The sequence below is a fragment of the Apis mellifera genome, linkage group LG1 (genome assembly GCF_003254395.2).
Source record: "Apis mellifera strain DH4 linkage group LG1, Amel_HAv3.1, whole genome shotgun sequence".
Classification (NCBI taxonomy): domain Eukaryota; kingdom Metazoa; phylum Arthropoda; class Insecta; order Hymenoptera; family Apidae; genus Apis; species Apis mellifera.
The window spans coordinates 4,512,262-4,531,633 of NC_037638.1; the positions used below are offsets into that span (position 1 = coordinate 4,512,262).

Here is a 19,372-nt window from a genome sequence, read left to right on the forward strand (position 1 = left end):
TCTGCAAGATAAACTTCAACAAACTTCTCAACCCCGTCTTTCCTAACTTACCCTTCGACGAGCTTATCGACGACGAGGGCGAAGCAAAAAATTTCGCTCGCAGCAGCGGTTGGCTGGCAAAACCTCCCTCTCCACCCTGGTTTTTCCATTTACGAGAATAAAAATCTTTCTCTCTATTTCTACTGGTGCGGAAAAGGTAGGCCAATGGAGTGGGAATAGTAGGGCGGGAAAGGTAGAGGGGCAATAGTAATAGTAGTGGGTGGACAGGCGTAAAAATAAGGCTGGCAAAAATAAGAGTAGCAGACTAGACTAGGAAAAGAACTATGATGCCGTTGGATGGCAAAAAATGAAGAATCATTCACCGCAATCGTGAGAAATGGTAATGGTAAGAAAACAAATTGTACACGTAATTGATCTTTCGACATTTTTCAATTTCTTTCTTGTTTATTTAGTTTTTAACTGTTTTAGAAGTTTAGTTTAGAATTACAAGAAAGATATATATACATCATGACTTTAAAAAATGGAAATGATAATGATTTTTCAAAATTCAGTAGATAGATCTAACGATAAGTATATGCATATATTTTAATCATAAAAATATTTATATAATAAATTTTAATTATACTATAACAATATTAGACATTAAGACTATATAATATTATTAAATTTTTTTAAAAGATCATATAAAATATAAATTTATTTATTTTTATTTTAATGCAAAATTTTTTTAATATTTTTTCTTTCACTTCTCTCTATAAATAAACAATTCAAACAAATATTATAAATTTATTAATTATATTATAAATATATTTATATATATTAATTTAAGAATTCATAAAATATAATTTGCAAAAATGTTGATTGTTCGTGAACCAATAAGATGAAATAATTGTAAGTTCCTTCTAGGGGATGCATAGGACGAGGGGTGGAAAGATAACTTTTTACAATGAGTCTTCTTTCCGTTTCTCTTACGACTATTCATTTACCAGAATGGTAAAGATGGTAGGCATGGTAGAGGGACACTTTTTATATCGACATTATAGTCTCAAGGAGGAATATATATGTTCTACATATACAAGTACTATATAAGTAAATTATCTACAAGAAGAAAATAATAAAACCAATATGGTTAAATTAAAAAATATTTTATGATTTTTTTATATTGTAATTGTATTATTTATTGATTAGATTTATAAATTTAGTAAAAATTCATTTATATCAATGATTAATTAAAATATTGTTTTTAAGTTTTTATAATTTATCATTCTTAATGAATTAAAAAAATGTATTAAATAAATTATCAATCTATTCCATAATTGATTCATAAATTATTCATACTAACATTTAAAAAAATAAAAAATTACAATATTTAGATACTTATCTAATATCTTAAAATTTATCTATTTATTATCTATTTATTTCATTTGTAATATATATATATATATATAATTGATTTAAACTGATTGAATTGAATACATTGAATAATAAATATTTAATATTATCATTAAATATTGAATGGATAATAAAGAATGGATAATGTATCCTTTAAATCAGAAATTAACATTTAATGTGATCAATCCTATTAGATACAGATAACTCTATTCCATTAAAAAACTATTAATATTATAATCTTTTAAATACATATATATTTGATTTATTTTTCATTTAATAAATAAAACATTAAATTTTAATGAAATATAAATCAAATATTCAAAAAGATAAGTATTATTTATATTCATTATTTATCTTAGTGTGGGAATTGCGAAACGTAAGAATTTGAGATTTACGTACTGTGGTTAACTCGGTAATGTCCATCATTCCTCATTGTTCTGAGAGGTGGGGAGACTATTCGAAAGGTGGGGATAACCGCACGTGAATATGTCTATGGTGGGGGTAATATTGCACGTTGTATAGTTGAGTGGAGGGGGCACGACACAGACACGTAGTGGAATCACTCGATGGCCGGCAATGTGCACCGCGTCATCGTTCCAAGTATCTCGCTGTTGCTTTTCAAAGTGTTAGCGTTAATTTATTTTATTTACTTTATCTTTTTTATTATAACAATTTCAATTTCACATATATATATATATATATATTTGACACATTTCTAAAAAAAAGAAACAATTGGTGTTGCTGAAGGGAGATAAATATTAAACTATTAATTTCTTCGATATAAAAAATCACAATAATAAGGATATTGACAATTTCCACAATTTCAATTCACGTGTAGTGCCATCGACTTTATGTGTTTATAGGAATATAACTCACATTTGACTTTGTTCTTTTCATATTCAGATCTTTTTATATAATGAAAATATTTTTTTTATTCAATTATTGACTTTCTTTATACTTTCACCAGTGTTTCACTTACCACGTACATGTTCATTCATCGTAATTATTGGTCAATGATGTCAAAATACAATTATCTCACTTTTTCAAGCACTTTTTATTGATGATTAGTATATATTTCTCATGTTCCTATTAGAGATGTAAGATACCAAGTAAAAGGTGCGTGATATCATAAATGCATATAGTACCTTTTGATGCTTTTGAACGCGACAAACATTGTTGCTCGAGTGTAGTGAGTGCGTATCGTGGGAGGTAACGCCTCGGTGCGATCCTCCCGGTGAGGAAAGAATCGAAAGTGGTGTTAACTATTGAAGATGGAGAGTCGCGTGCTTGGAGGCCCCACGCCGGAAGAGACGACAGCGGCGGTAACCACAAGCTGCGGTATCGGTACAGCCTCTCCAGTGTCAACGGCGCCGATCAACGCGGTTCCTGGTGTCACTGGTGCCGGCGCTCTCACTTCAGCCACTTGTACTATACAGAATTCTGTGGTCGTGGTGGCAAGTCCGCCGACGAAACATCAGCAACCTGCCACTGTACTATCCACTATCCCTACTGTTCCTCCTGTTCCTACTGTCCCAAGTGTTTCCGCAGTCAGCGCGGTTACCGCTGCTGTACCGAAGATACTCAGCAGAAATGTCAATGGCACGCGTAAGTTATATTATTAGATTGTAAATTATATATATTTTTATATTTTTGATATGAAAATTGTTTTTTTTTTTCTATGTAGTTTTTTTTTAATCAGAAAGTTATTTTAAAAATTTTTCCAAAAAAAAAAAAGAAAACTAGTAGTACATTTAGATTTTTATTCGCTAATATTTTTGAATGCGATTAATAGCTAGATTAATGATTATATCGATCATATTATATAATCTTTAAATCAATATGTATGAATGATTGATTGTCTCTGTTATTTTTTAGAACAAATATCAATTATAAATATGCGTTATATAGGATACAAGAGGTAAAAAAGAGATAATAATTATGAGGTATTAAATAATTTATCTACATATAAATACCTATGTTGAATGTTTGAATATTTTATATATAAAAATATTATGAAAAAATAGATATTTAAAAAAAGAATAATTTATAAAACTTATAAATTTTTTAATAAAATATACAACTTATTTCTAAATAATGGAATTTTTATTAACTTATGCTTTTAATTTTTTATATGATAATATAAATGACGAATATAAACAGACACATGTGGTTATATTAAAGAAATACAAATTTTGAAATTCAATAAATTAATTTTTCTAGAAGATATTAAATTTGATAGTAGGAAATAATTATTAATGTGAAATAAATGACTAATTACTACGTACATCATAGATATATCTAAATAAACGTATCTAATTCATTTTCAATTATTATTTAATTAAAAAGAATTTCGAATTAATAAATTTCTGACGCGTTAATCACAAAACATTCAAGAAACAAGATATATACAAAACGAAAATACAATCAGCACAATCAGTCATTTTTTTTCAATCATTTGTTGTATTTAATAACCTCAATTCTTATATCCAACATTTCAATTTTCTTTTTGAAAAAGTCATTTTTAAAATCTCAGAAATATATATATAGACTATAAATATATGCGGACACATAAAGTAGATGTGCTTTGTCTACTCAGGATAGGAAGAGACATGACTCAGGAAACGGGCAAAAAGCGTCGCGTCGCGCAAAAAGATGCTTTTTCTTCCGCCATCGGTGAGCAACTATTGCGAGAACGGTTTTTGTCAGTTTCTTACAAGATGAAACAGCCAACGGTAGTATAACAGTATAGAGGGCACACGAAGTTGACCATTGCAGACTAACAATAAAAAAGCGCTGGTTTCGCGGTTTTGCCCGCCGTTTCTCCGAAAGTTGAAATTGCGAGAGAGAGAAGATATCGAAGACGGCAGTTGGTCCATTGGCTGCAAAAGACTGTCCCTCCTTTTTCCACTCCTTTTCTCCTTCTCTCTTTCCATCTTCCGTTTCTTTTTCTCCGTTTTTCTTTCTTAATATTTCTTTATTTTATTTCATGTTGAAACATTAACAGAGAAAGCTATTATACGCAAATCGTATATCGTAATCCGAGACATTAAAAATTATTTCGTGCACGAAATTCAAGGAAAGAGAATTCGATCATCTATTTTTTTTTTTTTTTTTTTTTTTTTATTCAATTCTTCGGTATTTTTCCGTTAAAACGAACGTTTCATAATTCTTCGTTTTGAATTCGAAAGGTTAAGTGTTGTTTTTTTCTTTTTTTTTTTTTTTCACATTTTTTTGCCATCTATTCCTTTTTTATGACCTCGAACCGATAAGAAAAAGAAAAGATTCTGTGATTTTTTTTGTGTTTTAATTTCAAATGAAATCGAATGACCCTGTTTGCTTAGAATTAGTATGCAAAAGGCGGCCTATTCGAAACACTGGGATAATTCGGTGCGCCATAAATTTGAGGCCGAATGTATGTAAAAACGGCCACTTGCTCGCTACTCCGCCGCTATGCAACTTGACAAAAAATGATGAACTTTTTGCAGCAAGTTTGTCGGATTCCCGCGCTTACTTAGAACTTATTGAGCCAAGAATTTTTTTTTTTTTACAAATTAATTTTACGGCACCGATCCCTCTCGCATTCCCAAGCCTCTCTTATTTTACGATTATCTTCTTTTGTGACTGAGATATAGACAGAGAAATAATCAATTTTTTTCTTTTTATATATCCATAAAAACGATATCTTTTAAATAATAATCGTAAAAATGAAATTAAATAATTTTTTTTTGTATTCTTTATTCTTATTAATAATTGAAAAATTAAAATTAATTAAATAATTTTTAATTTTATTTATCTCTTTAATTTTTTATAAATATTTTATTACACTATTTTTTTTTTTTTTATAAAGTACTTATATATAATTCGTAAATTGTCTATTCGTATCTATAAATAAGTGAAATTAATAATTTCTATTTCTTGAAGTTAACTTTTTTTTTTTTAAAATAAATAATAGTGTCAAATTTTGAAAGTATTTATTTCCACTCAATTTATAATATATTCCTAATCAAAAATTATTGTTTACTATTCTATTTATTATATACGTTAAAAATTTAATAATTTTTACAAACATATAAAAAGAAGAAAAATTACGTCTCCCTTTTTTCATCCCTTTCATCTTATTTGGAAAGGATCATGCAGAAAAAGGGTTACGCTTCTTTTTTATTTCATCGTGTCTTCACGAATCATTTTAGTCCACGTCCCGGTTTGTCATTCGAATTAACCCGTATTCGAGTGCATCCACCCACGGATCGCACGACTTTTTGATCATATTCAGATTACATTCAAGCATCCCTTTAGCGTCGGAATAGAGGTACAGAAAACTCGTTCAGAAGGCGTGCAGAGTACACAAGTGGAATCAAAGAGCTTGTTAGAATAAGCAGCTGCGTGTACGCCGCTAATATTTGTGCTGGCCGAACATTCAGAATGCTAGAAATGAATTGCCATCGTACATCTTATGGTACGAAAAATTCCTTTCTTTTTTTTTTTTTTTTTAATGAAATATTAACGATTTCCCTCGAAATAAATCGGTTGAACATTCGATTCTTTTCACTTCCAAAAATTGAAAATTTTTCTATTATATTACATTAAATTTATACAAAAGTATATCTTCATTTCCTTTAATTGTGCTCTTAAATGAATTTACATAATCCAATATCGTAAAACTCGTAATCGAAACATTTATTACAATTAAATTTTCCTTTCCGTTCCAATAATCAAGTTGTAAAAGTTGAAACACAGGTAACAGGATCATTCTATTTCCCATCAAGGATAATCGATCTAGCACTAGATGGATCGTTTGTCAAAAACGAAAAACCGAGCCAGGAATATTATTCCCACAGGAGAGGGGAGGGTCTTTATTTCGTTCGCGAATAAATTAACGGGCAAGAAGTCTTTTGCCTCATCACCGGCGAGGAGGGAGGGAGGGAAGGTAAGGGAGGCGAGGAGAAGGATTTTCTCGCGCACATCTTTTCCCATACACTTCTCCTCCTTTCTTTCTTTTTTTGTCATCCCTCTTCTCCCTCTCTCCCCCTTTCCTTTTCTTGTTCTAAACTTCTATAATCCCAAAAAACGATGCACAGTCGCGCCCTCGCCTCTCTCTACCTGTCGATCCAACGCGTTATCCGTGGTCTGACTGGAATAAAACACACGTATATACGACCGGACCCCCTCTTCCCAGCATATGCATATCGTCACCCTTTCTCCATCAGTCTGTCTTTGAAAAAAAAAAAAAAAAAAAAAACTCGGAAGAGTGGTCTGACCCAGAAGAGAAGGAGGTGATGGAGAGGAGGGGAGAGAGAAAAAAAAAAAACAAATACCTCGAAAAGAATTCTTTGTCTCTTCCTCCCCTCCCTATACGCTCTTTCCCTCCTTCTTTGCAGCGCGCGCGGCGCTGCCTCTCCCCGACGTTCTATCTGATCTCTTCCTTTCTCAGGACGTTTTTGCCTCGCCGGAGTTTCCCTCCGCCACCCTCAGCTACGCTCGCTCCCCGAGCCCTATGATAGAGAAGTTTTTCTGCCGCGTTTTTATCAGTCTTCAACCTTGCGAGACCGAGGGAGAAGAAGAGCGGCTGGGTGGCGGGAAACGTATATATATATATATATATATATATGTATGTACGTATCGTATACACTCGCTTCGTTTGCTCGTCTTTCGCGCTCCCGTTTTTCTTTTTATCAGGGCGGTGTGTTACGTTGCGGTTGGAATGTTGTTGAAGTACGATGAACACGGAGGAAATGGTCCTTTTTTTCTCTCTTTGAATTTTTTTCATCCGAGGGGGAGTAACATTGTTACTATTGTTCTTGTTATTTTTCGTGTAGATAACAGGTATTTGGAACGTGATTAGATAAAATAAGATGGAAGAAAGTATTCTATTTTCCTCCTTCTTTCCTTTAACTTTTTTTTATTTTTCATTAGAGAAAAAGAGAAATATTGTTCATCATGTATAGATAATATTGGAACGTGATTAGAATAAGATAAATATCTAGAAATTAATTGTATATCGTTACTACTTCGATAGGCATATTTGCTTACGTAAATGGAAAATAAATGTAGCGATCGAAAGTGAGTGAAGTGAGCCCTTTCTTTTGAGGATCGTGTGAGTGTGACTAAAAAGTGGCGAGCGCTTCCATTTGAGAGAAAAAAAAAAAAAATTAGCCCCCGATGTTTTGCTTATAACCCTTTGCTTCGTCTTACTTGGACCCGAGGAAAAAACTTGCTGAAAAAATGGTTTATTCACATTGGATGCCCGTGGGAAACGTGTCTTCCGAGGTTCTACACCAGATTTATAATATTTTTTTTTTTATATCGTCTTTACAATTATCCAACTATTTTTCATCACACGCATATAATTAATAACAAATTTTTTATTATTTCATTTTTTATTATATCTATCACAAATAAATTAAAATTAATCATGCATAATTAGAAAATAATGATAAATTATACAAACAATTTATTAATCTATCAATTTGATTGAAAATAAATCGATGCTCTTCGAAGAAATATTCAAATATAAAATTTTAAAAAATCAATTCAATTATTTCTACGAAATAAAAATTGTGATAAGAGATACAACTTATTATTATTATTATTCGATTGAAATTTTTTTTCTTTCTCGATATCATATCCAATCCAATAATATAAATAATTAAACGCGAAAGGCCGATGCAATTTATTATTACCGGAACGTTTCGATCGCATTCGCGATATCGATTCAGACGGTCCCGCGTCCGTACGCTCAGGTAGAAGAGAGACACGGTGCAAAAACGATTATCATGCAAGTATATCGCTAAACTCATCGCTATTTGCGATGGAATCCAGATTTATCCTGTTTATTCGGCCGAACCCTGTCGCACGACTTTTTACCCAATCTGTTTTCGTTACGTGGACGAGAGATCTTTTTGGTCGACCTCCGAACTCTTTCATTTTGTTCCCCCGTCGAGTTTCTGCATTTTATTTCTCTCGGTCGGGATTGTCTATTTTTGCGCCACGCCACGCGGGCGCGTCATCGTTTCTCCGAACAGAAACTTAGATTAAGTATCTTCTTTTCCGTCCCGGTTACTTCTTTTCCACGGACGCGAAGAAACTGCGAACGGACAAAAATATTTTGTAACCTGATATCCTATGTTGTTATGTGCGTTTTAATGGTCCTTTTCCCTTTCTTTCTTTCTTTCTTTTTAAAATATCGAATTTGTCCGAACGTTACTTATTATTTAACAAGAGTTATAGAAATTTCTTTACGAATGCGATTTAAAATTAATTTAAATATAATAAAATATTTAAAATATTTTAAATTAATATACAAAATTTTATGAATTTTTTCTTTCTGCTTCGATAAATAATATTAATAATGATTGATCATTATAAAATATAAAAATGTAATTAGAAGATATTAAAATCTTTATAGATATTTAAATAAAAATTATAATTATAGTTAATTACAAATTAAAATGCGATAATTGTTTCGATATTAATATAATTTTTATAATGTATACGTTATTCGATCTTTGTCACCTTTAACGCATCATTGAAGGGTTGATAGTAACAATGAAGCCCATTAAGCAGATCGCAGCCGAGGAACTTAACCGTCTCTCCCACCGGCGATGACGTGGATCTCATCCCGCTCTGTGTCCCGCCACCAAATAAAGATTACGTGTCGTGGTGTTTTGCAATTTTAACGGACTGCCAGTTTTTTCTCGATGGCGCGGCATGCGGGCACAAAATCGGTCGACCATACTTTAAAATGCGCCCAAGGGAAGGGAGAGAAGTTTGAAACAGCAGGGGATGGAAAAGTGATGGAGGTTGGCCGTAGGATGGAATTTGGGCCCCACCCTGCTGCATAGTTGAAAACGGTACCCAGCCAATGTCTGCCCAACCATTTCTACCCCCCAAGACAGGGGAAATACGTTTCCTTACCCTGGGCCCAATCGATCGTCCTACCACTACCCTTCATTTTTTTAAATGTCGCCATTCAAAGATCATGGCTGAAAGTTAAGATAGAAGGAATATAGGACGTTGAATGTACATAATAATCGATCTAGAAGGATAAATTATTGCCAGTTGTGGGACAAATTTATAAAGAGACGATTAATTTTATCCTTGGGAAAGAAATAACGTGTAATTATAGTCTTTGAATAAGAAGTAAGAATATTTTTATTATTTCGTTATGATTCGATGGTATTTTTAAACGATCGATATAAAAATATTTGAATTTATGATGATTTCAATATTTTTGAAACGTGTTCTAAAAACGCGTAAAAGAAAAATAAAATATTCTCGTACGATTTAAGAAAGAAAACACTACGTTGAAAGATTCTATATCTCACAGCAATATATCTCTCTCTCTCTTTCTCCTTCGTTGATCGTTGACCAGCAAATTAGTTTTTTTCCTCCCTTCTCTTTGAAGGGGAGTTCACCATCGTCGAAAGAGAGGGTAGGCAAAAAGTGGGGATAAGTAAAATACTATCCTAGAGAGGCATCGGTGGTGGTGCCTGGTATATATTAGAGGGAGGGGCTCAGGAGGGTAACTGTGTAGGGAACGAAAATGGTAAGGTAAAACGGGGATATATACCTACGAAGAAGAAGAAGAAGAAGGAAGAAGGGGTGGTGCGCGGAAAGTAACGTGAGAGATAAAAAGGGGGCTGTTCGGTGGGACAGGGATAGCCGTGAAGATAACCAAGAAACTGAGAGAGAGAGAGAGAGAGAGAAAGATTGCAAAAAGAAGAAGTGGAAGAAAGAGAGAGATGGGAAAGATTTAGCGCGAACTAGATAAAGAGAGAAAGAGGGAGAGAAATAGTGAGAAAGGGAGAGAAAGGAAAGGTAGGGGGATCGAAACGGCGACTCAGTCCATCTGTCCGGTGTTTTGTCCAAGCGGCGGCAGAGGCACTAGACAAAAACTCACCTAACCCTTCCTTGATTACAATGCCGGTAAAAAGCGAAATACTAACCGCTGCTGCTGCTGCTGCTGCTGCCTGGTGCTGCCGCCAGTGGTGTGCGGTGCCGTTGCCGCGCGAGAACGGCCGCTTCTAAGAAACTAGACTCGTTTTTGCGTTGCATCGGAAGAGCGTCCGTACCGTGAGCTATCGAACAAAGAAGCTGTACCATTCGTTCGCTCTCACCCTCATCCTCTCTTCTCTTTACCACGTCCAACGTCTTTTACCCAGGACCCACCTCCCTCATCCACCGATGGCTGCTTCTAGACCACTCCTAACCTCACTTCGCTTAGCCACTGGATCCTTCTTGGCTTTCTTTTTCTTTTCTCTCATCATCTTCCTTCTTTACTTCGTTCATCCTTCCTCACGTTTCTAACTCTTCGTTTATATATATATATGTGCTCCATCGAACGGTTATTTTCTTAATCCCTTCCCGATTTCTTCGTATCATGATCATGCTTTTTCACCTCCTCCCTCCGCCTAACTTTTCTCCCTGTCCATTACGCTGGAGAACTTATCGATTCTTCTTGAAGCATTTGATGGTATTCCCGAAGGAAATCTCGTTTCTTTTTCTTCAGTTTTGCGAAGTTTATTTCAGTTGATGAAAATTCTTTAGATTGTCTCTTAGCTTTGTTTGATTACACGAAAATGGTTTTGTTATTTAATAAATTTGTCCAATTGGAAAAGGATTGATTGACAAGAAGAAGAAAAACTCCATCAACAATGAATATTTGAAAAATAGTAAATTAAGACTATCAACTATAAAAAAAACATTAAATTAGTTTCAATAGATATAATATGCATACGATCTATGCGAAAATTCATAGATAATCTCAAAAGTTATGCGATACATCTTATTGAAACTTTATCCATATTGGATATCGATTTTTCAAGCATTTCGTTAACAAATTAAATGGAGACTTATAAGTAAAAAAGAAAAAGTATAAAGAGGACGAGGAGAGAAGATAGTGGAGCATTTTGTAATCCGCTGAAAAGTGATGGAATGACAGTGAACTGTGGATACAAAAGAGAAAAGTGGTCGGTGGTGGCGAAGAGGTGGCGCGTACGCATCGTTCCCAGGGAGAGGCTGAGGAGACCACGGTGGGATCAGGTTTTTCTTAGCGCGTCCCTGGTGCGCGGTATTGGATGCTATGCCGTGACGACTCTGCCTCCGACTCGCGTACGTGTTCCCCGCCGACAAAAACGATTATCTCGTGCCAAAAAAGTTGTTATGTAAATGCACTGCCTGTCCTAGACTGTCGGTCAGAGGTATAGCTACTTTACTTGATCGCGCGAGGACGATCTTTCCTATCCGATGATCACGATCAGACTGGCTCAGAATTAAACGTCTTAAAGGGCAAATTAAATTTACCATTGTTTATATCCATACGAATACACGAATATTTTGATTACGACTCCCTTTCTAAAATTTCCGATTATATAACTACGCGGAATTGTTTAATAATACATTCACCTCAATTATTCGGATCAGTTTAAAATTTATAGAATTTCATTTGTTTCGATCAACATGTGTAATTAATTATCGTGCTTGTGATAATTAAAATTTCACTAATAATTCAAATCTGTTAGTTTATTACACAGTGGTATTCGAATAAATAAAATTTTATGGCACTTATTAGAGGCGCATAACGATGCTCGTTTCGTGAAACGAACCCCAGTGGAAGGAACGTAAAAGTGGGGGGGATGGGGAGGAGGGAGGGAGGAACGTAGGAGATCGGCGCCTCATTAGAAAGATCCACATATCCCTTCGGGTTCAGCCAAGGGGCCAACGTCAGAAAAATCTCGCGGAACGAGTCACCCCGCTGCTGTCAGGGACTTACTCGTATCTCGGTCGGTGTATATAAGCGTGAGACCGGGCCCCAGCTTCGTAATAAGACCTGACGGCCAGGTTTTTCAGGGGCCGGCTCTACCGTATTGCTCCGTATCTCCTTCTGCATTTCTTCTCTCTATCGTTCCCTCTTAGCTTCCTGTCGCTCTCTTTATTTTTTGCTCTCCATCTCTCTCTCTCCCTTCTCTTCTCATCCCTTAAATATATCCCTTTTTCTTTCCTCCTCCTCCTCCTCCTCCTCCTCTCGCTGATACTTTTGCTCTCCTCTCGTTTCTCGGTTCATCTTCCCGGTTTTATCTTTCTCCCCCTTTTGTTTTAATTTCTATCCTTCCCTCCTTGTCGCGCACGGTTCTTTCTTCGGGACACACCATATATCTCTCTCTCTCCCTCTCCCTCTCTCTCTTTCTCGTTCCTTTGCTCGACCTGCGGCGTCCGATGCCATGCCAGCGGTACCGGTATTAATTTATACGCTGTACGTGTGTGCACGCCGCTTTTTCTCGCAGTTCCTCGAAATTTGCAAGAAACTAGTCGGACACCCTGGCGGCTCGACCGTCTGCCGCATACTGTCGGGGCCGAGAGCCACTCGCGGTGAGGTGAGCCTCGGCGAACCGGCCTCACGAACCGAATGATCGATCAACCAACTTGATCCACCCCTTTGATATGTCGAGATACCGGGAAATTATTTTCGACGAATCTCGAATCTCGAAGGAATGTGAATTATGCCGGACTTTGTGCTTCGTGGAGAATAATCTTCGTGGTTTTTTCCCCCCTCCCCCCCTCTCTTCTTTTTTTTTTCTTTCGCGTATCGAGAGGTATTGGCATATGTGTTTGAATTTTTGTTTAATCATTATATTCTTCAACTAATTCCAGATAATAATTAATTAATTATTTTCCAGATTTTTAATAAATTTATCGAGGAGAGAATATCATTGCTTTTGAAAGATAATTGTAACACAAACTGTCGAGATAGTTATATAAAATTTTTAGATGAGATAGATTATATCACTTACTATATTTTATCATTATACTTACTATATATACTTACACTTACTATATATTATCATATTATATCACTTACTTTATTTTTAAGATTTTTTTTGTATCTGTATTTTAATATCATCAATGAATTTTTACATGAATCATTCAGTCGTGCAGACATCCGTACCTCAGAATGAAGCGGAACTTCAACTGTACAGGGTGATGCAACGTGCCTCTCTGTTGAGTTACTATGACACACTTTTAGAAATGGGTAAAGAGTATTCTTTTTAATATTAGATTGCAATATTTTATATGATTTTTAATTTTTATATTCTTAAAATTTAATATTAATGTTAATGCGACATTGAATATCTTAAATATTTGGTTTTTATCACGTACTTTTGAAAATATGATGAAAAAAAAGATTAAACTTGTTTATAAGATTTCTTATAAACAACTACAGGTGGTGATGACGTGCAACAATTATGTGATGCCGGAGAAGAGGAATTTCTGGAAATTATGGCACTCGTTGGTATGGCGAGCAAGCCTCTTCATGTCAGAAGACTTCAAAAAGCTCTTCAGGAATGGCTTACAAATCCCTGTAAAGTATCATGATATTGTAATAAAAATTGATGATTAATAAATGTTTTTGATTTATTTTTTACAAGAAAATTGAGAGATTTCAATGTATTATATCAAAATAGAGTTTAAAATTACATTTCTATATTAATAATTAATATGAAAGACATCATAAATTCTTCTCTAATGAAATCTTTTTATCATAGAAACATTAATTAAAATATGAAAATTTTGTTACAGCACTTTTTCAAACACCAGTCGTTCCAACGTCTGCCACATGCAAAACTCCTGCCGGCATGGGATTCCCCTGCGTGAGTCCCAGGCCACAAGTGCAAAATCTTCAAGGTTTCACAACGACCTCTCAAACGCCAACTCCTACACCTTATGTCTCGTCACACGTATCCCTAACACCATTACCATGCAGAAGTACCAGCCCTATTGTATCCGTTACAAGTGTAACAGCACCAGTTGCCACGACTACATTTCGACAGAGTCCGAGCCCCAGTACACCTTTACCTTATGCCACTTCTCACAGTCCTGGTGTGTTGCAGGCATGTATCACTCCAATTTATGTAAAAAAAGCTGCATTAAATATCTATAATGTATAATTTCTTACTTATTAAAAAGAATAGATAGATAGTTATACTTGAATTATTTTTGTTATAACAAAAAAGATTAAGAGTAAGATTTTTTGTTCAAAGGAAGGTCATACAGTATAAAAAAAAATTTCATGATCAAATCAATAATTTTGAAGCGTTCTTTATAGATATAATTATCTATATGTAAAAGTAGATAAATTTTTAAAAAAATAATATTTCTTTTAGGTAGGAACATGCGAATCATCTTGTGGCAGTGGTACAACCCCAAGTCCTAGCGGTGGTGGCGGTGGTGGTGGTGGTGGCGGCGCACCTGCAAGTCCAACGCAACCCACCCCGACTCTTTTGCAATCTCAAATACAAAGACTTGCAGAGGCTGCTGAAAGACTCGCTGCTACTATCCGTCCGGTTGATCCAAAGCCTCATAATGTTAAAAAAAAGATTTGCAAAAATTTGGAAGTACATATTTTAATCTATTATTTCTTCTTTAATTGTGATTTGCAAATTTGATGTAATCGAATTTGTTACCATTGTAGTTGGTAATGGCTATGCCTGATAGTGATCCACGTAGAATGGAAGAAATTCGAAAATATGCTGCAATTTATGGAAGGTTTGACTGTAAGAGGAAACCGGAGAAACCGTTGACATTGCACGAAGTGTCAGTAAATGAGGCTGCAGCGCAAATTTGCAGGTTCGTACCTGCCCTACTTACTAGAAGAGATGAACTTTTTCCTTTGGCCCGCCGTGTTGTCAGAGATTCTGGGTATCATTATTCAAAAAATCATTAGTAAGTATTATTTAGTAATTTCTTATAAAATATTGTCAAACTTTATCTTTATATTTAGGTAAGAATCGAATCTAATACTATATCAAGTATCATGAATTTTATTTTATAATTATTATTTTTTTTCTTTCATTAATTTTTTTTAAAGATATTATAAAATTTGATAAAACTCTATATGGAATTGTTGCGTTAATATTATATTTATATTTGTAACACTTTAGTTTATCCGTTTCGAGGCCACGTGAAAATGGCGAGGAAAACGATGCCGAGCGTACAAAACGACAAAAGCTCGAGCTCGAGGGTGAGAATGAAGATGCGACGCAGGTTAGCTCACGTCGACCATAAAAAGAAGCCATGTACAGGTGATTCCAGTTCAAAATCATCATAAACTTAGGACAAAATCAAGAATTTTGATACAAATTAATTGTATCATACACATTTTATAGGTGTAGTATGATACAAATAAAAAAAATAGTCAAACAAATACTTTTATCATCCTTGAAAATGCATTATAAAAAGGCATAACAAAAATCAATTAACTTAAAAAAAATGCATATTAAAACAAAATTATCTTATTTAAATATATTATATTTATTTAAATAAGTTATAATTATTATAATAAATAATTTAAAAATTATTGAACAATAATCATAAAATAATATATATGAAAAAAAGAACTTAAATATAAAAAATATTTAAAATATTAAAATATTACTATACTATACTATTCCAAAGATAGAAAAATATGATTCAAAATTCTTGATGGAATCCTATAGTTGTGATTTGATCTGGAATCGTTGGCATATTATTGAGCTGCTGCACTCGCATGAGCGCTAACCTACTAACTATGCATCCAGCACGCAAAATAATTACAACACATAAACTACTTCATATACACGCGAAGCACAAACAGAAAAGGTCAAGTATAGCTTCTGCATAACATGCATGGCTTTGCACTGATTGTTTGTATGTTGATTCTATGTTATTTATTTGAATATCAAAGTATTAGAATATTAAATGGAAAATTAAATTTAAAAAAAAATAATAGAAAATAAAAGAGAAAGAATGAGTAAATGAATGAGAAAGAATGAGAGAGAGAAAGAGAGAGAGAAAGAATTTCTTTTTTAAATTAATTACTTAATATTTTATATTTTACTTCTTTTTATATTCTTTTTTTTTTAAATTTTTTAAAAAATATTTTTTATAAATTCATATATATTATCTACAATACAATAAATCGTTTTGTTCCACACTTGTTAGGACTCTATGCTTTGTTCCTGGTGTCCTTACGAGTTGTGTATATTTATTGTATTATTTATCAAAGATATTAATTATTATTCTTCTTCTGTCTTTCATTTAACGCACTGTATTTGTTATTTCTACTATCTGTAGCAGTTCACTGTTCTAGGAGGAGTTGGATCTACGTTGTCCTGAAATGGATATAAGTAATTCGACAATCAGAAGACATAGATCTTCAAGGTGATTACTTTCAACTCAATTGGATTTAATCCAATTAAATGCATATATGAAGATATATTTTTCATTTTAAAAAAAATTTATTTTTGAATTTAAACTACAAAATGTATTTAATATTTTTCATAGAATATTTAAAATCTTGGACATCACATAATAAAAAGATCATTTTACAAGTATATATTGATGTTCAGACATTTGCATTGTTTTAGTCCAGTTTGGAGGAAGAAGAATAACAATGGCATGTTCAGTGCGAGTATCGAGGAGATTAGTGATTCGGATAGTCAACTTTCATTTTCAAATGAAGAATCTTCGTCGATACATGTAAGCGAATAAATTACATTTTATTAAATTTTATTAAATATAATTGTTTTAATTCAATATATTTCACAATTGCAAATTAAAAATTTTATTAAAAAATAATAACAATTTTTCATATATTTCAATCAGAGTAATTTTATTTGCAGGACACTAATGAAGTTGAAGCAGATAATACGGATAAAGAAAGTGATTTTAATCTTAAGGTATATTTTTAATATATCGTTATAATATATACAATGTTAAATATATTTATTTATTCTGCTTATATTTTAATCAAATAAAGGTAATAGCTTCGCGAGGAGATAATATAATTGCTGTGGCGAATCCTGCATTAATGGAATGTAATCATCCTATAAAAGAAGAACCAACAGATGAGAAACCAACACTGTGATATTGTTAGAAAATTGTATTGTCATATTTGCATCATTCCTAGAAACATATTTTAGCTTATATTACAATTAGTATTATTATTACTCGTATTTGACCATTGTTGTATAATTTACTATAATATACATATATAATTTTGTATCGATTATACATAATTTTTTTATCAATATTATACATGTTAAAAAATTTTCTTTATTAAAAATTATTTTAAAACAGATTTTATAATTACGTACAAGATGAACAAAATTATGATAATGCAACTTTGGTCGGTATAAAATTTTTAAATAAATACTTCGCATATATTTTAAACTACGAAAAACTACTTTGTATATATATATATCAATTTCTTTAAATCAAAAAAAGCATATGCTGACTGAATATAATTGCGTATTGTATAACATTAAAATTTGTAAATATAATGAACATTTTTTCATTCAATGTATTGTATTTTTAAAAGAATCTATACATTATCGCTCAATTTATGTAAAATTAATAAATATATATAATGATAATTATATTATATTATTGGAAATTCATAAAAATATCCATAACTAAAAATATAAAAAAGGAAAGTTAACAATGAGTGAGAGAAAGATAGGAATAAAATAAAAATTGAAAAAAACCGCATCAAAGCTCCATCTTTAGTGTCGCAGATGAAACAAATATAGACAAAGAAAGAGAATAAAAAGAGAAAGACAGAGATAGAATAAAAATATTGAAATCAGCGCCATCTTCAGAGTGCCGCAAATGAAACTCAAAAACAAAGGACAGAAAATAATAAGAGAAGGATAGATATAGTATAAGAATTGACCGCTAACGCCATCTCTTGGATATCAAAAACATTTTTTTGAAATCCTTTTATAGAAGTAGTTGAGAGATGGCGCTGATATTTAATTCTTACTCTACTTTATCTTATTAAAGAAGTACCTTTCACACTCAAGAGATGGCACTAACGATTAATTCTTATTCTCTTTCTATCCTTTTCTCATTATTTTCTGTCCTTTGTTTTTGAGTTTCATTTGCGGCACTCTGAAGATGGCGCTGATTTCAATATTTTTATTCTATTTCTATCCTTCTCTCATTATTTACTCTCCTTGTCTACGCTTGTTTTTGGCGCGTGATAAGACAAAGTACGAATTAAATGTCAATTAAACGCACTTTTATCATTTCTTTTTTAAAAGTACAATGTACTTTAATCTTTACCGTAAAAAAATAGATATTACTTCATAATATATCTCTATAATATAATTTATATATAAATTATTCTTAGATAATTTCTTTAATTCATTTTATTTTTTTCAAATAAAATTCAAACAATATTTATCAGAAAATTTTCAAGATATAGTCATAAAAGTAATAGCCGTCTAGAATTTTTCATATACATTTATTTTATACAATAATTTTTTATTTTTTATTTTATAAAATATTTCACTACTTTCGTTACTTCAATAATTTTATACATGATGTATCGTAAATTTTAATTAAAAAAAATGCATCATTATATACATTTCTTAAATAAATAAAAATAAGCTATCAGATCAAAAACCAAATATCTATAAAAATTTGTAGTTTTTTCCTAATCCATTCCATATCTGGTTTTTTCATATCGTCATCTAAATACTTAATTTTCTATAAAATTTCCCACGCGTTTTTGAAAATGATTATCTTTATTCTTCACAATCCGTTATACTTGCATCGCTTGTCTCACTAATATTTCCATTCGCATTTCCATAGCGGGCGTCTATTATGTTTTGATGTTTGCATTCCCACTTTTATTCTGATCATCCCAGAGATTCTCATTCAATTTGACAGGAAAAATGTTTGTTGATTAAAAATTGAGTAAATTTATAATGTTACAATCTTTATATACTGAAATATTAAGAAAAATAATATAAATTAATATAAATAAAATATATATAAATAAAAATTACGAGTGTTTTATGCATGAAATTTTATTTGTCGAAATATAAAAGAAAACTTTATATCGATTAAAAATAATTTTTTTCAAACGTATTTTAAGATAATTATTTTAAGATAAAATAAAATATTACATCATTTGAAATTTGATCACATAGGGAAAATA

General features: G+C 32.3%; 1 protein-coding gene across 10 annotated transcripts; it reads left to right on the forward strand.

Moving 5' to 3' along the window:
- Positions 1 to 1,790: 1,790 nt before the first annotated feature.
- On the forward strand, positions 1,791 to 17,727 carry LOC552530 (NGFI-A-binding protein homolog). 10 transcript variants are annotated; one of them, XM_026443162.1, is made up of 12 exons: positions 10,382 to 10,464; positions 12,675 to 12,764; positions 13,319 to 13,420; positions 13,613 to 13,750; positions 13,969 to 14,279; positions 14,553 to 14,783; positions 14,861 to 15,111; positions 15,330 to 15,432; positions 16,517 to 16,587; positions 16,794 to 16,905; positions 17,049 to 17,105; positions 17,186 to 17,727. In XM_026443162.1, the coding sequence occupies exons 3-12, from the start codon at positions 13,372 to 13,374 to the stop codon at positions 17,291 to 17,293; spliced, it is 1,431 nt and encodes a 476-aa protein (XP_026298947.1). In that variant the 5' UTR covers positions 10,382 to 10,464; positions 12,675 to 12,764; positions 13,319 to 13,371; the 3' UTR covers positions 17,294 to 17,727. The 10 variants fall into 10 exon arrangements, 6 of the variants coding, with proteins under 6 accessions (XP_026298945.1, XP_026298934.1, XP_026298933.1 ...); XR_003305418.1 differs by lacking the exons at positions 10,382 to 10,464; positions 12,675 to 12,764 and adding an exon at positions 1,791 to 2,997 and having other exon boundaries at positions 16,501 to 16,587; positions 16,799 to 16,905; positions 17,186 to 17,427; XR_003305417.1 differs by lacking the exons at positions 10,382 to 10,464; positions 12,675 to 12,764 and adding an exon at positions 1,791 to 2,997 and having other exon boundaries at positions 16,501 to 16,587; positions 17,186 to 17,390.
- Positions 17,728 to 19,372: the final 1,645 nt, after the last annotated feature.